The 20,725-nt window shown below is 39.8% G+C and overlaps 1 protein-coding gene across 4 annotated transcripts in view; it reads left to right on the top strand.

Annotated features, from left to right (window-relative positions):
- Positions 1–20,725, top strand: part of PJA2 (praja ring finger ubiquitin ligase 2) — a 128,742-nt gene that overhangs the window by 60,628 nt on the left and 47,389 nt on the right. For 2 of the 4 annotated variants that reach the window (XM_081505354.1, XM_081505356.1), the window contains exons 8-10: positions 13,188–13,302; positions 13,691–13,812; positions 16,382–16,552. In XM_081505354.1, coding sequence (XP_081361480.1) covers positions 13,188–13,302; positions 13,691–13,812; positions 16,382–16,507 — 363 coding nt within the window. In that variant the 3' untranslated portion in view covers positions 16,508–16,552. Of the gene's footprint in view, positions 1–13,187; positions 13,303–13,690; positions 13,813–16,381; positions 19,518–20,725 lie in introns of those variants that run through there. The other 2 variants (XM_081505353.1, XM_081505355.1) reach the window with 1 other exon arrangement.

Here is a 20,725-nt window from a genome sequence, read left to right as displayed (position 1 = left end):
GAGATCAAATTGCCAACATCTGATGGATCATCGAAAAAGCAAGAGAGTTCCAGAAAAACGTCTATTTCTGGTTTATTGACTACGCCAAAGCCTTTGACTTTGTGGGTCACAATAAACTGTGGAAAATTCTGAAAGAGATGGGAATACCAGACCATCTGATCTGTCTCTTGAGAAACCTGTATGCAGGTCAGGAAGCAACAGTTAGAACTGGACATGGAACAACAGACTGGTTCCAAATAGAGAAAGGAGTACGTCAAGGCTGTATATTGTCACCCTGCTTATTTAACTTATATGCAGAGTATATCATGGGAAACGCTGGGCTGGAAGAAGCACAAGCTGGAATCAAGATTGCTGGGAGAAATATCAATAACCTCAGATGTGCAGATGACACCACACTTGTGGCAGAAAGTGAAGAAGAGCTAAAGAGCCTCTTGATGAAAGTGAAAGAGGAGAATGAAAAAGTTGGCTGAAAGCTCAACATTCAGAAAACTAAGATCATGGCATCTGGTCCCATCACTTCATGGGAAATAGATGGGGAAACAGTGTCAGACTTTATTTTGGGGGGCTCCAGAATCACTGCTGATGGTGATTTCAGCCATGAAATTAAAAGACACTTACTCCTTGGAAGGAAGATTATGACCAACCTAGGTAGCATATTTAAAAGCAGAGACACTACTTTGCCAACAAAGGTCCGTCTAGTCAAGGCTATGGTTTTTCCAGTGGTCATGTATGGATGTGAGAGTTGGACGATGAAGAAAGCTGAGTGCCGAAGAATTGATGCTTTTGAACTGTGGTGTTGGGGAAGACTCTTGAGAGTCCCTTGGACTGCAAGGAGATCCAACCAGTCCATCCTAAAGGAAATCAGTCCTGCGTGTTCATTGGAAGGACTGATGTTGAAGCTGAAACTCCAATACTTTGGCCACCTCATGCGAAGAGTTGACTCATTGGAAAAGACCCTAATGCTGGGAAGGATTGGGAGCAGGAGGAGAAGGGGACAACAGAGGATGAGATGGTTGGATGGCATCACTAACTCGTTGCACATGGGTTTGGGTTACCCCGACAGTTGGTGATGGACAGGGAGGCCTGGCGTGCTACGATTCATGGGGTCGCAAAGAGTTGGACATGACTGAGCGACTGAACTGAGACTGCCCTTTCTTTTTGTGTAGTAGCTTCTGGCCAATATATTAATATTGGCAATAAATGTTTGCCTCATATCTTTCTCAGATTTGAGTGAGAAATAGGGCAAAATACTTAAGATTTTTAGCTGTTTGAAACAGTGATATTAAAACTTTTTACTTAGTCTCCCCAAAATTTAAGTATTCCTTTGTACATCTTGACATTGACATCTAAAAATTTTTAGCATAAAACCTAAGTAATATTATTTAACCTATTATACCAGTTTGCAGTAGAAATATCTTCAGAAATTTAAATGTAAAAAAAAACTGGTGTAGATTGAGTTAAAGTTGTTTGCAGTGTCTATTGATCAAGAACAAACTTATATACAAATGTTATATATAATTACTTAAACAGGAAGCAAACTTTTATTGGAAATGCATCTCCTAATGACATAGAGGCTTTTTTTTCCTTCCTGATTGAGTGAATTTTATTTATTTATAGAATGAGACATAAGTCAGCATGAACTTTATTTCTACTTTTCACCTTTATGAATGAAGGTTGAGAAACCTTATTCAGATAAATCAGTTGGTAGGGATGGAAGGAGTTTATCATAGCATTGTTACTGAATTTTTCTGAGGTATTTGCCAGAATCCCCAGAACTTGTTGAGAGCCTCCTTCAGTTTTTTTTTTTTGAAAGTGGAGAATTGGAAGTCATCCACAGAGGTTTGTTATTCAGTCATTATAGTTCAGTTTGACCCCAGTATTTCAGATTGCCCCTCTGAATGGGAAAGAAGTATGCTTTTATTTATAAAGTGGAAAAAAAAGGTGAGTATAAAAAAGGAATGTGGAGTAGGAGAGCCAGCATGATACTGTGATTGGAGGTGCATTGTTAGGCAGATTGCTTTGAAGAAAGATTACATAAGAAAGTTAATTGAAAAGAGACGCATGTACCCCAGTGTTCATCGCAGCACTGTTTACAACAGCCAGGACATGGAAGCAACCTAGATGTCCATCGGCAGACGAATGGATAAGGAAGCTGTGGTACATATACACAATGGAATATTACTCAGCCATTAAAAAAAATACATTTGAATCGGTTCTACTGAGATGGATGAAACTGGAGCCCATTATACAGAGTGAAGTAAGCCAGAAAGAAAAACACCAATACAGTATACTAATGCATATATATGGAATTTGAAAGATGGTAACGATAACCCTATATGCGAGACAGAATAAGAGACACAGATGCATAGAACAGTCTTATGGACTCTGAGGGAGAAGGTGAGGGTGGGACGTTCTGGGAGAATAGCATTGAAACATGTATATTATCATATGTGAAAGAGAACACCATTCCATGTTCGATGCATGAGACAAGGGCTCAGGGCCGGGGCAATGGGATGACCCAGAGGGATGGGATGGGGAGGGAGGTGGGTGGGGGGTCCAGGAAGGGGAACACATGTAAACCCATGGCTGATTCATGTCAATGTATGGCAAAAACTATTACAATATTGTAAAGTAATTAGCCCCCAACTAAAATAAATAAATTTATATATAAAAAAAAAAGCCAAGCTGCAAAAAAAAAAAAAAAGAAAGAAAGTTAATTGAAATTTAGTCTCTTTAAGACTCTCCATACCCATAAGCCCTGAGGAAAATCCTTACATATTTACAGAACACTTCATATACACTGGGGTGTAGGCCTTAGAAACATAGTAATTGAGATAAACACATAGACTTTTGAGTTAGAGTGATTCTTTTAGGCAGTGTGACCTTGGATAGTTGACTTAACCTCTTGAAGTCGTAGATCCTCATCTGCAAAATGGGAATGACAATGTTTTGCATTTAGCAAAATACCTGGTGCCGTCATAAGCTCTCAGTAAATGGCTAAATTCAAAGATGCCTTCAGATTATCAGTAAGCCAAGTGGTAATCATCTAACAAATCTGGAATTAGTGATCATTCAGAGTCCGTAATAAATCATTTGGTGTAAGTCTTCATTCTTTAAAAAATAAATTATTTTATTCTTTAGAAACTAGATTCTGTGCTGACAAAGGATTGTGCTGCTTTAAGGCTGTTTAGGCCATCTAGTTGTCTTTCTGACACTTGGACTAACATTTGAATATATATTGTACTAAGGTGTAGACAGATATTAATGGATTTTTGTACCAGTGGCTATAAAGTGGTCTTTCTTACACTTGTTGCTTATACGTGACCCAAGATCATCTTAAATATATGTAAGTGCCAAGACAATAAATTATTTTTACATATATTGAAATTTACAGGTGAGTTATTGCAGCGTTTACCTTCAGAAGTACATAGGGAATTGAAGGACATTCAGATTGCAGCTGTAGTTATTCATGAGAAAGAAGGGACAAGTAACAGGCTCTTACTTTCCATTTCCCTATCTCTTTATTGGAAAGTTTTAATATAAAGAGAACTCATCTGTGCTACACATAAACAAAAAGAAGGGATGCTATTTATAGGAAGATCCATTTGGGGAGTTTATTCCAGGTTAACTATGCTATAATACATGTTTGTGTCAATGGGTTCATTATTCCTTTTTGATGACTGCATATTGGTAGTGCTAATAAATACCTGAAATTTCAATATATGTAAAAATCTCTATAACAAGGGATTAGAATGAAAAGGGAGTATTTAGTAACAAAGGTCGTTCTAAAGAATATAGAAAAAGCACACCCAAGGAGCAGCCACCACCCGGGACCACCTTAGGAAGAGTTCACACTCTACTCTGTGGCTGGGATCCATACCTTGGTGGGGATGGCATAGCTGTGGCTCAGTGAATAGCAGAGAAGTCACTGCGGTCCTTGGCTGGCAGAACTTGCTGAAGATCAGCCTTGGAAGGTGATGTCTGACTGGAACGCTGTGTCCGTGGTGGGGGCTGGGGAAGCCGGCTGGCCCTGTGCCCTTCAAGAGCTGGGTGCTAGAGAAGCTGTGTGCACTGCAGGAATCTGCTGCTGGAGAAGGCTGTTTGTGCCACAGAAGCTGGTCGGGCTTCTCATGAGGGTCAGGAGCAGAGCCCTTTCCCTGCTGTACCGTCTGTTCACCGTTCTCTGTGAACAGAGCTTGACATCGTGATAGCTATCAGGAGGGAAAATATTTAAACAGCCCAAATCCATTTTCACAGAGCTTATAAAAGTAGTGAATTTAGATCTGAGAAATGATAATTGGTCACTGGAACAGTCCATATATCTTTGATTGCTCGGGTTCTGTATACCCCTTTGTATACAGAACCCAAGCAGTCAAACATTTGAACTCCCACCCAGTACACAACAGTTAGGTGTCTGTCTAACAAGACGCAACAGAAGTTTTCACTCTTTCCCCCGGTGAGCAGATGAAGAGCCCCAAGAGTCACGGCGTTCATTGCTGGCTATGTTAATGACTGCACAAGTTAAGTCAGTCATACTGAATGTTCTTTTATATAAAGATCTAATTGTAAAGTTGACTGCTGTATAAAATAAAAATGGGAAGGATGGAAAAAATGGTTAGTAGATGCAGATAAACCTATCCATATAACCAGCAGATAGAAAGTCTGCAAAGCGGCTAGTCCTCGTTGCTGTGTGTGGTCTCAGGCTGTAACTGATAGCTAGTGTCCCTTTCCCTTGTTTTCCATCTTCAGCAAGGATCTGCCTGGTTAGCATTCTTTACTTGGTGGTGAGACCCAAACCTACATTTCTCAGGAGTCTTGTGTCCTCAGTCATCCTGCCTTTTCTGGCTGCTGTAGCTCTCTGGTAACTTTACTGTTGGGATTAGAAGTACTAAGGGATGGGTGCTCTATCCACAGTCATCCCAGGATTTTCAAGTAGAGGAAAGGCGTTTGTGGATGATCAGCCGCTCCTACTCGTATAGGAGACTCAGAGTGACATGGGGATTCGAATCAGTTACATCTGAATTCAACCACATATCCTCATTTTGAGTTTTAGAATCCTGTTTTTTAACCAGTCAGTGGTATAATTTTTGAGAAACTTGACAAGACTTAGAATTAATTTAAAATGTATGTTTGATTTTCAGAAACAAATTTTTTTCCAGGGCTATCATGGGCACACTCTGGTTCTCATACTGTGCTTCCCTTGGAAAGTTAGTGGGCCCAGGTTTGTCCTTTTCTCCTTGTAAGCCGGCAGGGATGCTGAGAAGGATCCATCACACGTCGCAGCCACCTGGGTTCCCAAGACGTGCTTCAGTTGGCACTTGGGTGCACTCCACCACAGACAGTTTAGTCTTGATGCCACTGCAGCCTGTGCCTTGAGAGCATCCCACTCGAGTTGGCACAGAGCTCAGCACTGCGCTCAAGCCCAGGATCCCGCCACCCCAGTCCCATTCTTTCTGCATGGAGTCATGCCTGAGCAGTTCTGTGTCCGTCTGGGCTCAGTCACAAGAGAGAAAGCAGTAAGTTGAGCAGGATAAGAATTACTAACCACAGTTAGGCTGCATGTGTGCCTGCTTGGTTGTTTCCGACTCTGTGTGACCCCGTGGACTGCAGCCCGCCAGGCTTCTCCATCCATGGGATCCTCCAGGCAAGAATACTGGGGTGGGTTGCCCTTCCCTTCTCCGGGGGCTCTTCCTGACCCAGGGATCGAACCTGCTTCTTCTGTGTCTCTTGTGTTGGCAGGCAGATTCTTTACCACTGTGCCACCTGGAAGGCCCGAGGAAAGTGAATTCTGAAGAATAAAGGAATAGCAGATTTGAGGGATAGCCTTAGGGCTGAGACGAAGCACTCTACCTCTCTGTCCCCGGGGTTAAGATCCAGACGGTGTTGCGGAGGACACAATCATGGTTCTTAGAGAAGTGTTTGTACTGCTAGGCTGGCAGAACTTGCTGGAAATCAATCTGCCCTCTGGTTTTTGGCAAAAATCTGGCTTTGGAGTGCTCGAGAAGCTGTTCACAGGGAAGTGACTAACTGGAGGCACTCCTACTATTAAACCACCCAAGCTGAGTGCCAGGGGAAGCTGCTGGCCACCTTGCCGTGCAGCTGTGAGGCACTGGGGAGAGGGTGTCTGCTGCTGGAGCCAGGTGCCCGGGAAGCCTCTCACTGGAGGAGCCGGGGCAGAAGCAGCCCTGTGGTGCAGAAGCCAAGGTAGGGATAGAGACAGGAAATCTTCCTCCCTGCTGGGGGCAAGCCCACCAGAACTAAGCGGCAGTCCTTTCCTCCTCGTCTCTCCAGCACCCTCTGCTGACTGAGCCTAAGACAAAGGAAGAATATTTAAAAGGCCCAGGTCTGCTTTCACAGAATGGAAATGAAAGGTGAATTTGGAGCTGAGAGGCAATGATTCTATTACTGGCACTTCTTTTTGCAATATCTGTCTGCAAATCCAGAGTCAAACGTGGTTTTCAGTGTTATTAACTGTGTTTATTAACTTTTACAACAAACCTTTCTTTGCTTTTTCTTTTTTCAGTCCTGACTTTGCTTTGGCCTTGGCCCTATACTCTGTTATAAGTCTTCTCAAATTATTTTTGGAAAGATGGTTGCTGAAATACCTAGGCTAGATTATGAGGAGTATACAAAAGACTATGTTTGCCATGCAATACAACACAGTGTTACCCATCAGGCAGAACCCTATTCCTACGTAGAAAGCCTAGTTTATTTTGTATTGTGGTAACAGTTACATGATGTAAAATTGACCATTCTAACCATTTTTAAGTATATAGTTAAGGGGCAGTAAGTACATAAACAATAACCACATCCCTCCTCTTCTCATTCTGTGGCAGCCTTCATTACACTGCCTGTCCTGTGAATTTTAATACTTTTGGTACCTCGTATCAGGGATACAGTACTTACCCTTCTGTGATTGACCTGTTTGACCTAGCATAATGCCTTCAGTGTTCATTCTTGTTTCAGTGTGTGTCAGAATTCCCTTCTTTTTCAAGGCTGAATTATACGCCACTGTTTGTATGTACCACATTGTTCCAGCTTTATTGGGATATAATTGACATGTAACATGGTGTGGGTTTAAGGTGGACCCTAGGGCTTCCCAGGTGGTGCTAGTGGTAAAGTTCCTGGGTCAGGATGGTCCCTGGAGAAGGGCATGGCAACCCACTCCCGTATCCTTGCCTGGAGAGTCCCGTGGACAGAGGAGCCTGGCGGGCTGCAGTCTACGGGGCCGCACAGGGTCTGAATGACTGAAGTAACTCGGCCCCCAAGCATACAAGGCGTACAGTATGTTGATTTGATACACTTATATATCGTGCAGTGATTATCACAGCAGGGTTGCTAACCTCCGTCACCTCACATAACTACCATTTCTGTCTTGTGGTGAGAACATTTAAGATTTGCTCCCTTACCTATTTCAGGTATATAATGCAGGATGGTCATCTATAATCACTTTGCTACTTTGAAGCCCCAGGACTTACTTATCTTATAACTGGAAGTTTGTGCCCTTTGACCAGTAACTGCCCGTTTTCTCCAATCCCTAGTCTCTGGCAACCACCACTCTTCTCTCTTTTTCTATAAATTCACCTTTTTTAGATTTCACATACAAGTTATGTTATACAGTGTTTGTGTTTCATTGTCTGACTTGTTCCACTTGGCCTAATGCCCTCAAGGTTGATCCATGCTGTCACAAATGGCAGAATTTCCGTTTTTCTCATGGCTGAGTAATATTTCACTGTATGTATGTGTGTGTGTGTGTGTGTGTATATATATGTGTGTGTGTGTATACACACAACACATCTTTATCTATCTGTTCGTGAGCGGATGCTGTATATTGGCTGATGTGAGTAATACTGCAGTGGACCTGGCAGTACAGATATCTCTTCAGGATCCTGGTCTTATTTCTTATAGGTAACTACCAGGAAGCACGATTGTTGGACCATGCGATAGCTCTTTTTTAATGTGGGGGGGGGCGGCTTTTCTACTGTTTTCCATGGTGGCTGCGTCAATTAACGTTCCCACCGGTAGTGCATGAGGGTCCCTTATCTCCACAGCTCTGACAACACTTTTTTTCTTGCCTTTTTTCATGATAACCATGATCAGATGTGTAACCATAACAGACGTGAGGTGGTATCTCGTTGTTTTGATGCATTTCCCTGATGATCAGTGATATTGAGCATCTGTTAATATATCTGTTGGCCTTTTATATGTCTTTGGGAAAATGTCTGTTCAGTTCCTCTGCTCATTTTTTAGAAGGTATTTTTAATTGAAGGATACTGCTTTACAATATCATGTTGGTTTCTGCCATACATCAACCTCATTAAAAAATTAAACATTTTTTAATGTTTCTTTTGTAACTATTTTCTTATGTTTAAATATTGATCCCTTATTAAATACATGATCAGTAAATATTTTCTTGGACTTTATAACTTGGCTTTTCATTTTATTGTTTCTTTTCCTGTTCAGAAGCTTTTGAGTTTAATATAGTCCTTCCTTCCCCCTACCGTTTTTGCTTTTGTTGTCACATCCAGAAAATCATTGACAAGACCAGTGTTAAGGAACTTTTGTTCAGTGTTTTTTCCCTGGAGTTTGCTGTTTCAGGTCTTGTGTGTAAGTCTTTATTCCGTGTCAAGTTAAAGTTTTGTGAATGGTGTAAGGTTGTTGTTGTTCAGTCACTCAGTCGTGTCTAACTTTTTACAACCCCATGGACTGCAGCACACCAGGCTTCCCTGTCTTTCACCATCTCCCGAAGCTTGTTCAAACTCATGTCCACTGAGCCGATGATGCCATCCAACCATCTCATCCTCTGTCGTCCCCTTCTCCTCCCGCCTTCAATCTTTCCCAGCATCAGGGTCTTTTCCAGTGAGTCGGCTCTTCACATCAGTGGCCAGAGTACTGGAGTTCCAGCTTCAGCATCAGTCCTTCCAATGAATATTCAGGGTTGATCTCACTTAGGATGGACTGGTTTGAATTCCTTGCAGTCCACGGTACTCTCAAGAGTCTTCTCGAGCACCACAGTTCAGTCATCGACTCTTCTCAGGGGTTCAGTTTTATGCATGTGATTATCTGTCTGCATGGGATTTTTCAGTCTTCCCAGTACCATTTATTGAAGAGATTGTCTTTTCCCCATTGAGTATTCCTGGCTCCTTTATCAGGTCTTGTATTTTCCAGGGTTTATTTCTGGGTTCTTGATTCTGTTCCATTGGTATGTGTGTCTGTATTTATACCGGTTCCATACTGTTTTAATCACTATAGTTTGAAATCAGGAAATGTGATGCCTTCAGCTTGGTTCTTTGCTTTGGCTATTCACAATCAGGGTCTTTTGTGGTTCTATACAAATTTTAATGTGTAAAGTTAGGTTGCCTGAGTAATTCCTTTTTTTTTTAATGTAGACTTTCTTTGTTATAAACTTCCCCCTCAGATCTGCTTTTGCTTCATCCTGTAAGTTTTGGCATATTGAATATGTGGACAACCTATTGGTTGTTCAGAAGTGTTTTGTTTAATTTCCACATAGTTATGAATTTTCTAATTTCTTCCTGTTGATTTTTAATTTCTTGCCATTTTGGTCAGAAACGATAGTTGGTGTGACTTCAGTCTTATCAAATTTGTCAAGACTTGTTTTTTGATACGATCTAACCTGAAGAATGAGTTGTACATTTTTGAGGTGTGCAGGGCAGCCTGAACACACCATTTAGATTTTATGTGTATAGTCCCCAATGTTCCCTCCCATGCCCTCTCTGGAAAGCATATGTACATAATACATGTCATGTCCATTTGAAACCTGGTCACCTGATGGAAACCCTAGGGAGTCTTCCCTGGGCATGACTGATGACAATTTCCATTTCATCCATTTTTGTTTTTCCTTTTTCTTTAAACCCTCCGACTTTAAACCCTGCATATGATTCAATAGGGTTTGAGACGTATGCGCGACACCAACAGGTAAAATAGTACTAGCGCCTTAGTTTCCTGCCACTTTACAAAAGAGTTCTCTGATTGCTGAATTTTATTGGAAAAGTTTTAAACTACCCAGCTAAAGCTACATAAAAGCTCAAAGTAGAGGAAAAGGCATTAGAAAGTGGTAGCACCACCCCACTCCAGTACTCTTGCCTGGAAAGTCCCATGGACGGAGGAGCCTGGTAGGCTGCAGTCCATGGGGTCGCTAAGAGTCGGACACAACTGAGCAACTTCACTTTCACTTTTCCCTTTCATGCACTGGAGAAAGAAATGGCAACCCACTCCAGTGTTCTTGCCTGGAGAATCCCAGGGATGGCGGAGCCTGGTGGGCTGCCGTCTATGGGGTCGCACAGAGTCAGACACGACTGAAGCGACTTAGCAGTAGCAGCAACCTGAAGAATGTTCGTGTGCATTCAGAAAGAATGTATGTTCTGCTGCTGTTTTGTGGAATGTTCTCTGTCTGTTAGGTCTGTTTTACCTAGAGTCCAAGTCCAGTGTTTCCTTTTTGTTTTCTGTCTGAGTACTGTATCTGTTGTTGAAAGGGAGTTCTTGAACTCCCGATACTACTATTGTTGTCTAATCTCACTTCGGATCTGTTTTTACTTGCTTACTATGCTTAGGTTCTCTGTTATTCAGTACATATTTTTTATGACTGTTGCATCCTCTTGATGAGTTGATTCTTTATATAAAAATCATCTTTGCCTCTTGTGACAGTTTTTGGCTTAAAGTTTCTTTTATGTAATGGAAGCATAGCTGCCCGTGCTCTTTGGTTTCTCTTGAATAGAGTATCTTTTTCCATCCCTTCACTTTGAGCCTGTGTGTTTCCAGGGACTCTCCCACTAGCACCACCTGGGAAGCCCTGTGGTCCACCTTAAACCCACACAGCGTTACATGTCGATTATATCCCAGTAAAGCTGGAACAGTGTGGCACATACAAACAGTGGAGGCTGCAGTGAGTCTCTTGTAGGTAGCGTATAGTTAGTTGGATCTTCTTTTTCTCCTTTTGCTACTGTATGCCTTTTTTTTTTTTTTTTTTTGTGGTTAATGAAAGTACAGTGTTTATTTCAAGGCACCAAGCAAGGATTACAGGTAGCAAATGCTCAAAGTACCCAACAGAGACAGAACTGGGAGCCCTTGGAGCCAATGTATTGCTTAAGTTATGGTTGTGACTTAAGCAGACTTATGACTGCTCTATCTTTGTTTCTGCATTCCTTTGCTTCTCTTTTTTTTTTTTTTTATATAAATTTATTTATTTTAGTTGGGGGCTAATTACTTTACAATATTGTAATAGCTTTTGCCATACATTGACATGAATCAGCCATGGGTTTACATGTGTTCCCCTTCCTGGACCCCCCACCCACCTCCCTCCCCATCCCATCCCTCTGGGTCATCCCATTGCCCCGGCCCTGAGCCCTTGTCTCATGCATCGAACATGGAATGGTGTTCTGTTTCACATATGATAATATACATGTTTCAATGCTATTCTCCCAGAACGTCCCACCCTCACCTTCTCCCTCAGAGTCCATAAAATTGTTCTATGCATCTGTGTCTCTTATTCTGTCTCGCATATAGGGTTATCGTTGCCATCTTTCAAATTCAAAAACAACAATACTGTATGCCTTTTGATTGGAGAATGGTAAGAAGTTAATAGTTCTTTCTCATTATTGTCTGGCTGTTTTGTAGTTCCCTTGTACCTTTCTCCCTCTCCTGTTGTCTTCTTTTGACTTGATTTTCATTATCTTTTGTGTAGATAATGTAGGTATATTATCTACACAAAAATCTAATGTAGATTTTTGCTCTATGATTTCTGTGAGGTTTACATAAGACATCTTAATAGCTTACTTTTTGCTGGTAACAGCTTCACTTGCATGCAAACAGCTCTGCCCTTTTATGCCCCCCTTAGGTTTTTCATGTCACGGTTTCTCTTTGTATATTGAGTATTCATTAGCAAGTTATTGTAGTATGCTTATTTTTAATACTCTTATCCTTTAACCTTAATACTCAGTAAAAAGGTTGATATACTACCATATTACAGTATCAGAGTATTCGGAATTTGACGATATACTTACCTTTACTAACCAGTTTGTTCATTCATTCATCAGTAGATATTTGGTTTGTTTCTACCTTTTAGATCTTGTGAGTATAGGTCCTGTCTGCAGTTCTAATTTAATTGTAGTGAAAAGAGCTAATCAAGCCACAAAAGGATGAGGCTGACTCTTACTAGGTGGTCATAAGATCTGCTGATCTTCTTGTCTTTCTTAGAATAGTGACTTTTTCCAGACATTTGGGTCCCTAATTAAAGTTCACAACCCAGATAACTGGGAGTACGGGCATATCTCAGTGAGGTTACAGATTTAGTTCAAGAGCACTACAGTGAAGTGAGTCACATGAATTTTGGGTTTCTCAGTGCGTATAAAAGTTATGTTTATACTATACTGTATTAAGTGTGCAGAAGCAGTGTGTCTAAAAAAATGTATATACCTGAATTTAAGAACACTTCATTGCTAAAAAATACTAACCATTATCTTAGCCTTCAGTGAGTCACAGTAGTAACAGCAAAGTTCACTGATCTCAGATCATCATAATAAATAATAATCAAAAAGTTTGAAATGTGAAAATTACTAAAATGTGACACAGAGACATGAAATGAGAAATGCTGTTGGAAAAAGTGGCATTGATATATTTGTTTGAGGCAGGGCTGCCAGAAATCTTTGGTTTGTAAAAAATGCAGTATCTGCCAATTGCAGTAAAACAAGCTGTGCCAGTGCTCGTGGCCTTGGTGACGTGGGTGCACTGACCATGCCAGGAGTAGATGTTGCCATTCAGGAACGCATTATTTGCTTCCCTACCTTGAACATCTTGTAACCTTGGCCATATTTTACTTTAATGAGTTGAACCTATCCAAAAGATTACTTTCTTTCATGTGATTGATCTCACACAGAAACTCACAAGTTAGAAGAGGTAACCACTGTTTTGAAAATACAAGTATGATGGTCAAATAGATGGTTATTGAGACAAAATAGACTTTTGTTGTACTTGTGAGAAATAGGTTTGTTTATTTCTTTTTTTTCCATATGTTTATGATATTTTTGGTTTAATGGAGGAACCAAAGCAAAAGAAACCAACAGGAAGAGGGCTAATGCTGGATGTGATTTTAGATGACACCTTTTTAAACATGGCTTTCATTGCTGCTTAAAAAGTGTATCTAACAAAGTGATGTGACTTTCCATTTTCAGACTGCCCTGGCACACTTAGAGTCTCTTGCAGTGGATGTTGAAGTGGCCAATCCCCCAGCCAGTAAGGAGAGCATTGATGGTCTTCCAGAGACCCTTGTTCTTGAAGATCATGCTGGTAAGGGCAAAGTTTATCTCTGATAGACGTGTCAGACGACATGTTGCATATTCAAGTATGTTACCCGTGCACATAGAATAGAAATACTGTCAGAAACTTTCACTAGATTTTCTGTGAAACTTTGTTCTGACAAACTTAACCTAGTGGAATCTTTAAATTTAGCAAGTGATAGGTTGGGACAAATGTTCTCCAGTCAGCTTTTCTACAAAGGCAGTGTTTATTAAATTCCAGATTGTCATGCGTTAAGCAGAAATACATTTGCCAATTAATTGATCAAGTTCTGGTTCTTTCATCTTCTGTAGTTATCATCTATGAGTTAATGTGTTGGATTTCAGTTTTATTAAAATTGAACTTTATGGGACTGATAAATCCTGTTATTTGTTTTCAGCTATTGGTCAGGAGCAGTGCTGCCCGATCTGCTGCAGCGAGTACATTAAGGACGACATAGCCACGGAGCTACCCTGTCACCATTTCTTTCACAAACCTTGTGTCTCAATTTGGCTACAAAAGGTGAGTTGCACATTTACTTTTTTAGAATTAATATTTTAATAGTTTCTCCTACAAGCTAATGATGATAGTAGTGTCTTTTAAGCCTGTTGTACTTAGCTACATACTCAAAATATTTTTTAATTTAGTGTTTAAAATTGGTTACCTTTTAATGATTACAGATTAATGATAATATCAAACTACTTCACCTTACTAAGGTGTGAGAGTGTGAGTCTCTCAGTCGTATTCGTCTCTCTGTGACCTCACGGACTGTAGCCTGCCAGGCTCCTCTGTCCATAGGATTTCCCAGGCAGGAACACTGGAGTGGGTAGCCTGTCCCTTCTCCAGGGGATCTTCCTGACCCAGGGATTGAACCTGGTTCTCCTGTATTGCAGGCATATTCTTTACTATCTGAGCCGTCAGGGAATCCCTTTAACTTACTAAGATGTTCTAAAAATCAATGTAAGAAAATGACGTTAGGATAAAGCTAGTTAGATCTTTGATTGTATCTCTGAAATTTGATGTTTCCAAAAATATCTTAAGCCAAGAAGTCTTTGGGACTACTCAGAGTACTGTAACATTATGCAGATATTCTGCTAATATGAGACGGTATCTCTAAAAATGAGGATAAACAGCAAGGTCTTACTGTACAGCACAGGCAACTGTAGTCAATATCCTGGGATAAACCGCCATGGGGAGGAGTATGAGAAAGAATACACGTATGACTGAATCACGGTGCCATACAGTAGGAATGCACACAACATTCTAAATCAACTATGCTTCAATAAAATATTTAAAATATAACGTAAAAATGTGTGTGATAAATATTTAATAACCTACCAAGTACCTCTGATTCAGATTTTTATATACTGTTTTTTAATGTTTACCCAATAATTTTTAAGTAGATTTGAATTACTTAATAAGGTATTCTTTAAATCTCAGTGAACTCTATTCTTGCGTAAAGGATATTGACATGCAGTTCAGTAGAGGCTCCCTGATCACTTTCCCAGCTTGATTGCTGATGAATACGGCTCTCTGTCTCCTCCATGACCGCTTCTTTCATCTCCCCTCTCCTTCTTCTACCCTCTCCTTCCTCCCTTTTCTTTCCTTTCTTTTGCTTTGCTTTTGCTCCCCTTCTACTTCCACTTCATCTCTGTCAAAATTCTAGTTAATATCTTTCAAATCCAGTGCAGAAGTATTCATTATTCCTTTATAATATCTAAAGTTCCTGTCTGGGCTTTCAAGGCCTTCTGGGATCTAGTCTGTCCTTCAGATTTACTCCTCTCATGTCCTGGTATGATTTACTTTTCTCGTGTCCTGGTATGATCATCTCTTTACTGTAAAAATCGAGGTTCTAGGGAGTCCAGCTTAAATTCCACCTTTTCTATTCTTAGCCTCCCCTTTCTTTAAACTTCCACAATAGTATCAGAGCCCCAAGAAGGGTCTTGTGTTGTCTGTGCCTGCTCTGTGTCACTCCTAGATGATTCGCGTGCGTTTTTCCCCTTAATCCTGATAACAACTCTGGAGCATTGGTATCTTTACTCTCATTGCCCAGTAATTGTCACCCGTGCAAGGTTCCATGGCTAGAATGTGCTTGGTTGAGACTGTACTCCTCTATTGACTCTCAGATGTTGCTCTTTTGGCTCCATCTTTATGGCGAATGCGCAGTACCTGTTTGCTGAGTTAAATTCTTGCATTGTAAATATTACTTATGTCGCACAGTCTTAAATTGTCAGTGATTTTGCCTTAGCCCAAGGTCGTAGTGTCTTTAGTCTGTCTCCTGTCAGGAAGCAGCGTATTGTGAAGCGTTTGCCCTGGGGAGAAGGTTCCCAAGATACATACCTTTGTCACCTTCAACAGCATGATTTCTTTAACCTGTTTTCTATCAGGGAGATCTCTGGGAGAAAGATTTGTGAGGGGATTATCTGTCGCCAGATGACAATCTCTGTGATCTGCCATTGGTCCTAAAATCATGCACTCCCAGTCTAACTGCTTTCCCTGTTCCACGGTCCTCACTGATTTGTTCTGTTACTCAGGAGGCACCTAACTCTTCTTAACTTTCTGGAAAGGAAGTATGTGGCTTATAAAGAAGGGCTGCAGTCCATCTGCTTTGACATATGTGTACCACACTAGAGTGAGGCTTTACTGCATATGTGGAAGATCCTAGGGGGATGATTTGACGTAATAAATACGTGAATTAACTAAGTCTCTGTTTCTCTTAATACACACATCATAGATTCATAATAATTCACTTCAGGGGAGGACACGCCCTGCGACTCGTAAGCTCAACCTTGTAGCACTAGTGCTAAGTGGAGAGTATAGCAGATGCTCAGTTAGTACTCGCTAAAGGAAAGATGAGTGACCTATAACACACAGAACTGATGAGGAGACATTGTTCCCCTCAAAGAAATTTAGAGTCTGATTGGGATGAGGGGAAATCGCCTCAGAGTTCCACTTCTCTGTGTTTTGTGGGTGGAGTTTATTTGTTTTACATTATTTGACTTGTTTAGGATAATGCTACTGTTCTGACACTTCGTAGCAATTCAGACCTTTCCGTTTGTCAGCTTCGAACATGCTTTTTTTCTCCCTCCAGTCTGGGACCTGCCCCGTGTGCCGCCGTCACTTCCCACCTGCTGTGATGGAAACGCCCGCAGCTGCTTCCTCTGAGCCTGATCATGACGCCCCCCCTGACAGTGACAGTGCTGCAGAAGCCCCCTGAACCTTCCCACTTGAATGAGATCGGTCTATCAGAGTAAATCTGCAGGTTCCTTCTAAATCTGATGTGCAAATAATTATATATAAATATATTAAAAATGCTATATATAGTCTATGCCATAGTTTAGAAAGAGCATATTAACCTTTCTAAACTTAAGTTTAGGTTTGCAGAAAGTACTAAACGTTTTCAAGCTGAATGTTGAAGTAGTGCATCCGTATTCTTTAGTTTAACATGTTATATTAGTTGTAAAGTCAAGCTTATCAGTTAATTCTCTCCAGAAGAAATAATCATCTATGTGGCACACATTATTGGTTTTGTCTGGAGTACTGCCACTAAGTGATTATAATTAAGCTTTCCTATTTGCATCAAATGTGAAGATTGTGACCACAACAGTAGTAAAATTTGGTTTCGTTGGAAATAAAAAGGAATTATATAGCATGCTTTTTCTTTGGTCCCTTTGCTCTTGCTTCATCAAAACCTCTTGGTTCAGACTACTGAGTGGTTTTGTAAGAAGGTATCTACTCTTTCAAATTAAGACTTTTTAGAATGCCAAACAGAACTTCTGGCTAGAGCATTACAAAATGTTTATATCTTAATTGTAGTCTCCTTGAAATGGTTAGGTAGAAAATTAATTATTATATTTGAACTGGTGGATGTGCTTAAAGTGAAGTTAATAAAGAATATGAACAATCTCCTGTGCTCAGTGCTTGGTACAGTGAGACGAATTAGATGGCATTATGAAATCCTTTCTGTTTGTCTAAAGTTATACTTGAAGGTCCAGAACACTCATGGCACATTTGTGTGCTAAATATTGGATATAGTTAAAGGTAATTTTGACTCTGTAATATTTTGGAAAGTCTGAAAAAAAGCATGAAGTGTTTTAAAACACTCATTCTGTTGTATCCCAAAGGAAAATCTGAATCCTTAAAAAAAACTAGAAAGTTAATTGTACTATCTTGTATAAAGTATCAAATTGATGGAGTACAGGACAGATTTGACCACACCTTTTTACAACATATCTAAACGTTCCTCTGTTATAATTTATTATTTTAAAGTATTGCTGGACAGAGATTATTCATATTACATTATCAGCCTTTGTTTCTTTGCACTAATATATTTTGGTAAAACTATTCACCCAGAATTAAAATAAGTGTCAAAGGAAGCTGTGGATGAAAAAGGAATAGATTGTATGATTCCCTAGTAACTGTGTGAACAGAACTGAACAGGTAACACAGCTCTGGTATTAATTTCCTTTCTATAAAAGACAAAAGATGCTGACCTCAGATTTATCCTCTGAAAGAGACTTGTTCACAAGCTTTTACACAAGAGAGGAAATCAGCTTTCCTCACATTTTCTTTTTTTAAATGGGAAGCCTGACCACAGAGTCATCTCTGTAATTACGTAACCAGCTAGGACTGCACAGATCTCTGTTTAGGTGGCCCCACCCCGGAGGCAAGTGTATGTCGACATGGACATGATGTTTAATTTCCAGATGCTTCAGACACCAAGACCGGAGAAAGATGATGGGTCTCAAAATGCCACATTTGAGCAAGTAAATTAGTAAAGCACATAGTGAGTGAACATCCATCCAAGTAGTACATTGATAATTTAGTTTGGACACATAAAAAGGAATGTTTATATGGCTTCCCAAATGCAAAGTTTACGTTTTATTTGTGTAATTTCTCTGAGTATTTATATTCCATCTCTTTTCTCCATTCTTAAAAATAAATGACTTTTCACTGTTGGCACATTTGAGGCTTAAATATAAGGAGCATAAAACTTGCATTCTAATTTTTGCATATATTGTACATGTGTCTGGTATTTACAGTAAAATACTGTGTATCCTTTTATGGGTAAAACAAAACTGAACATTGCATGCATGTAATGTGGTGACTTTGTAATTTAGAGGTTCTTTGGGGCATCTGTGACTTTGGAAATGCTTACATTCAGGCCTTAATGTTGCATTAGGTAGCATGTTTTCCTTCTGATGTATATAGTCACTGTTGTATAAACTAATGTTTGCTTGTTTTCTACTCTGTGATCTTTCCATACCGTATTTCATTGATAATCAGTTAGTGTCAAGGGGTCAAATCAGAGTAAAGCTAATTCTCACGTGTATATTGTGGAACTTTGTGGTTAGTGTGATTTTTGTTGTTGCTGTTTGTTTCCTTTAAGTGATAATGCTCAGTTATGACACTTACTGGTTAAACTGACATTGTTACAGTTTTCTCTATAATAAGCCACACATTATATTTAGGCAGTATAATGGGACCTTGGTTTTCTTCTAGATAGCAGCTGTCAGAAAGAAAGTATTTCTTCTTTGCCTATTAAGATTTAGCTGTTATCTGCCAGTTGTTAAGAGGTTTTGGTTCCAGATTCAACCAGCAGTGTTGAGAGCTGAACTTAAGATAGCTGTTGTACTTTTTGCTTTCCGTCTGTTTCCGCCCTTCAGTCTTGGCTCCCTGCTATCTGTAAACAGCTGCTGTGAAGGAGAAAAGTTCAGTAAGAGTTGGCTTAGAAATTCTGTAAAAAACTGAGGTTTTAGAGTTGTCATTGTAACAAGCTGATATAATCTGAGGCTGACAAGTCAAGGCAACTAAAGTTTGAAAAAGTAAAGAATATATGATGGTAAATTAGAAGTATTAGTATTAATTAAAATATTGTTTCTCTTATTTCTCTATTATATGTTAAGTGACTTGACCTAATTAATTTTTTAAAACATTTTCTTCTTTCTTGTAATATGAATGCTGATATTTAAAGGTAGATCTGTGTGGTTTTCTTTTGTGTTTCTTGTTTATCTCTAAGCTAATTAACTCTTTAAGATTATTTGTGATCTGGATTTATATATAAGTTGTTAAATATATGTGAACTGTTAAAATGGAATGCAAGCTTTTCAAAAGCCCAGGTCTAAATGTAATGATTGGTTTATTGTTCTACAACCCCAGACCATCATTTTTTGTGTAAATCATAAACAATAAACAGGATATACTCAGTGGTCATTTCTAACATTTAATTGTGTAGTCATGTAACTTCTATAATGTAACCTCCTCAAGGATTTAGTGTTAATAGCAAAGAACACAGGTCTTAACAGGAAGTCTGGAATAGGCTCCTGAGCACATGATTTTATAGTCCTTCCACTGTGATCTAAGAAGGAAGAGGCTAAAAGAGAACTTGGCTATACAGAGGTAGTTGATGGACTTCCAGAGGTCGAGCCATTCAGCACCCCTACAAGGGTTGGATTTCGTTATTACAGAAGTGTCACCCACATGCTCCTATAAATAGCACACATGTGAAGCTAGGCAGAACCGTCTTGGTCCTTCTACATGGCCACCTCTTCATGTCTCCCCTCAGGATTCATACTTTTCTCAGATCTTGCATGATACCTATTCTAGACCACTGGCATTGACTATTTCAGTCTCTCACATATAATGCATTGCTTAGAACTAAACACAGCTCTGTGGTCTGACTAAAGCAGGATCCAGAAGCATTATTGCCATCATCGAGGTGATTCTCATATGACCGTTACGACTAGTATATGTTGACATTATTATTGTCATTACCATCATTTTTAGGCACGCGTATCACATTATTGTCTTTTGCTAAACCTCAAGCTATTGCTGGTAAGCCAGGCTGGTTCCTAATACTTACCTACACAATTTCTCATTAACCTAATTGAAGGACTACATTCATCCTTACTAAAATCAACTTGTAAAGGTCTGCATGAACTCTGGTTCTTCTCCCAGCCTATGTCAGTCCCAATTTTGATGAAGCATGCCTTTGGTGTTTAGAGGCTTTGTCCAGGTTACAGATAAATAACAAAACAGGATGAAATACAGGCCCTCTTCAGAATGCCACTGTAGACGGCCCTCTAGATTACTTTGACCCACCAGTCAGTACTTTGGGTACAGTTGTTGAAGCAACTACTAGTCTCTTAGATGCTTATATTTCCTAAAAGGACACTGAAAGAATAAGAAGCTTTGTCCTGTTTGGTTGACAAGCACTATGGAAGTAGCCTAATCTTGCTAGTATATTAAATCAAGAAAGCAAATGAAGTTACCTGTAAATGCTTCACTCTTAGTGAAAGCATGCTACCTCCTTTTTCTAACTGCTCACATGCCATCTGTTAACCTTCCCTAGAATTTGATGTGACCAATGTCAACCTCATTTTTCTAATTCTTGGAATCGACCTTTTTTCTCTCAAAAATTAATGATACTTGAAGT

Source organism: Giraffa tippelskirchi, chromosome 6 (assembly GCF_054371585.1).
Source record: "Giraffa tippelskirchi isolate mGirTip1 chromosome 6, T2T-mGirTip1v1.2.pri, whole genome shotgun sequence".
Lineage (NCBI taxonomy): Eukaryota > Metazoa > Chordata > Mammalia > Artiodactyla > Giraffidae > Giraffa > Giraffa tippelskirchi.
The sequence above is the reverse complement of the archived record's forward strand: the minus strand, read 5'-3'. Positions and strand labels throughout refer to the sequence as shown.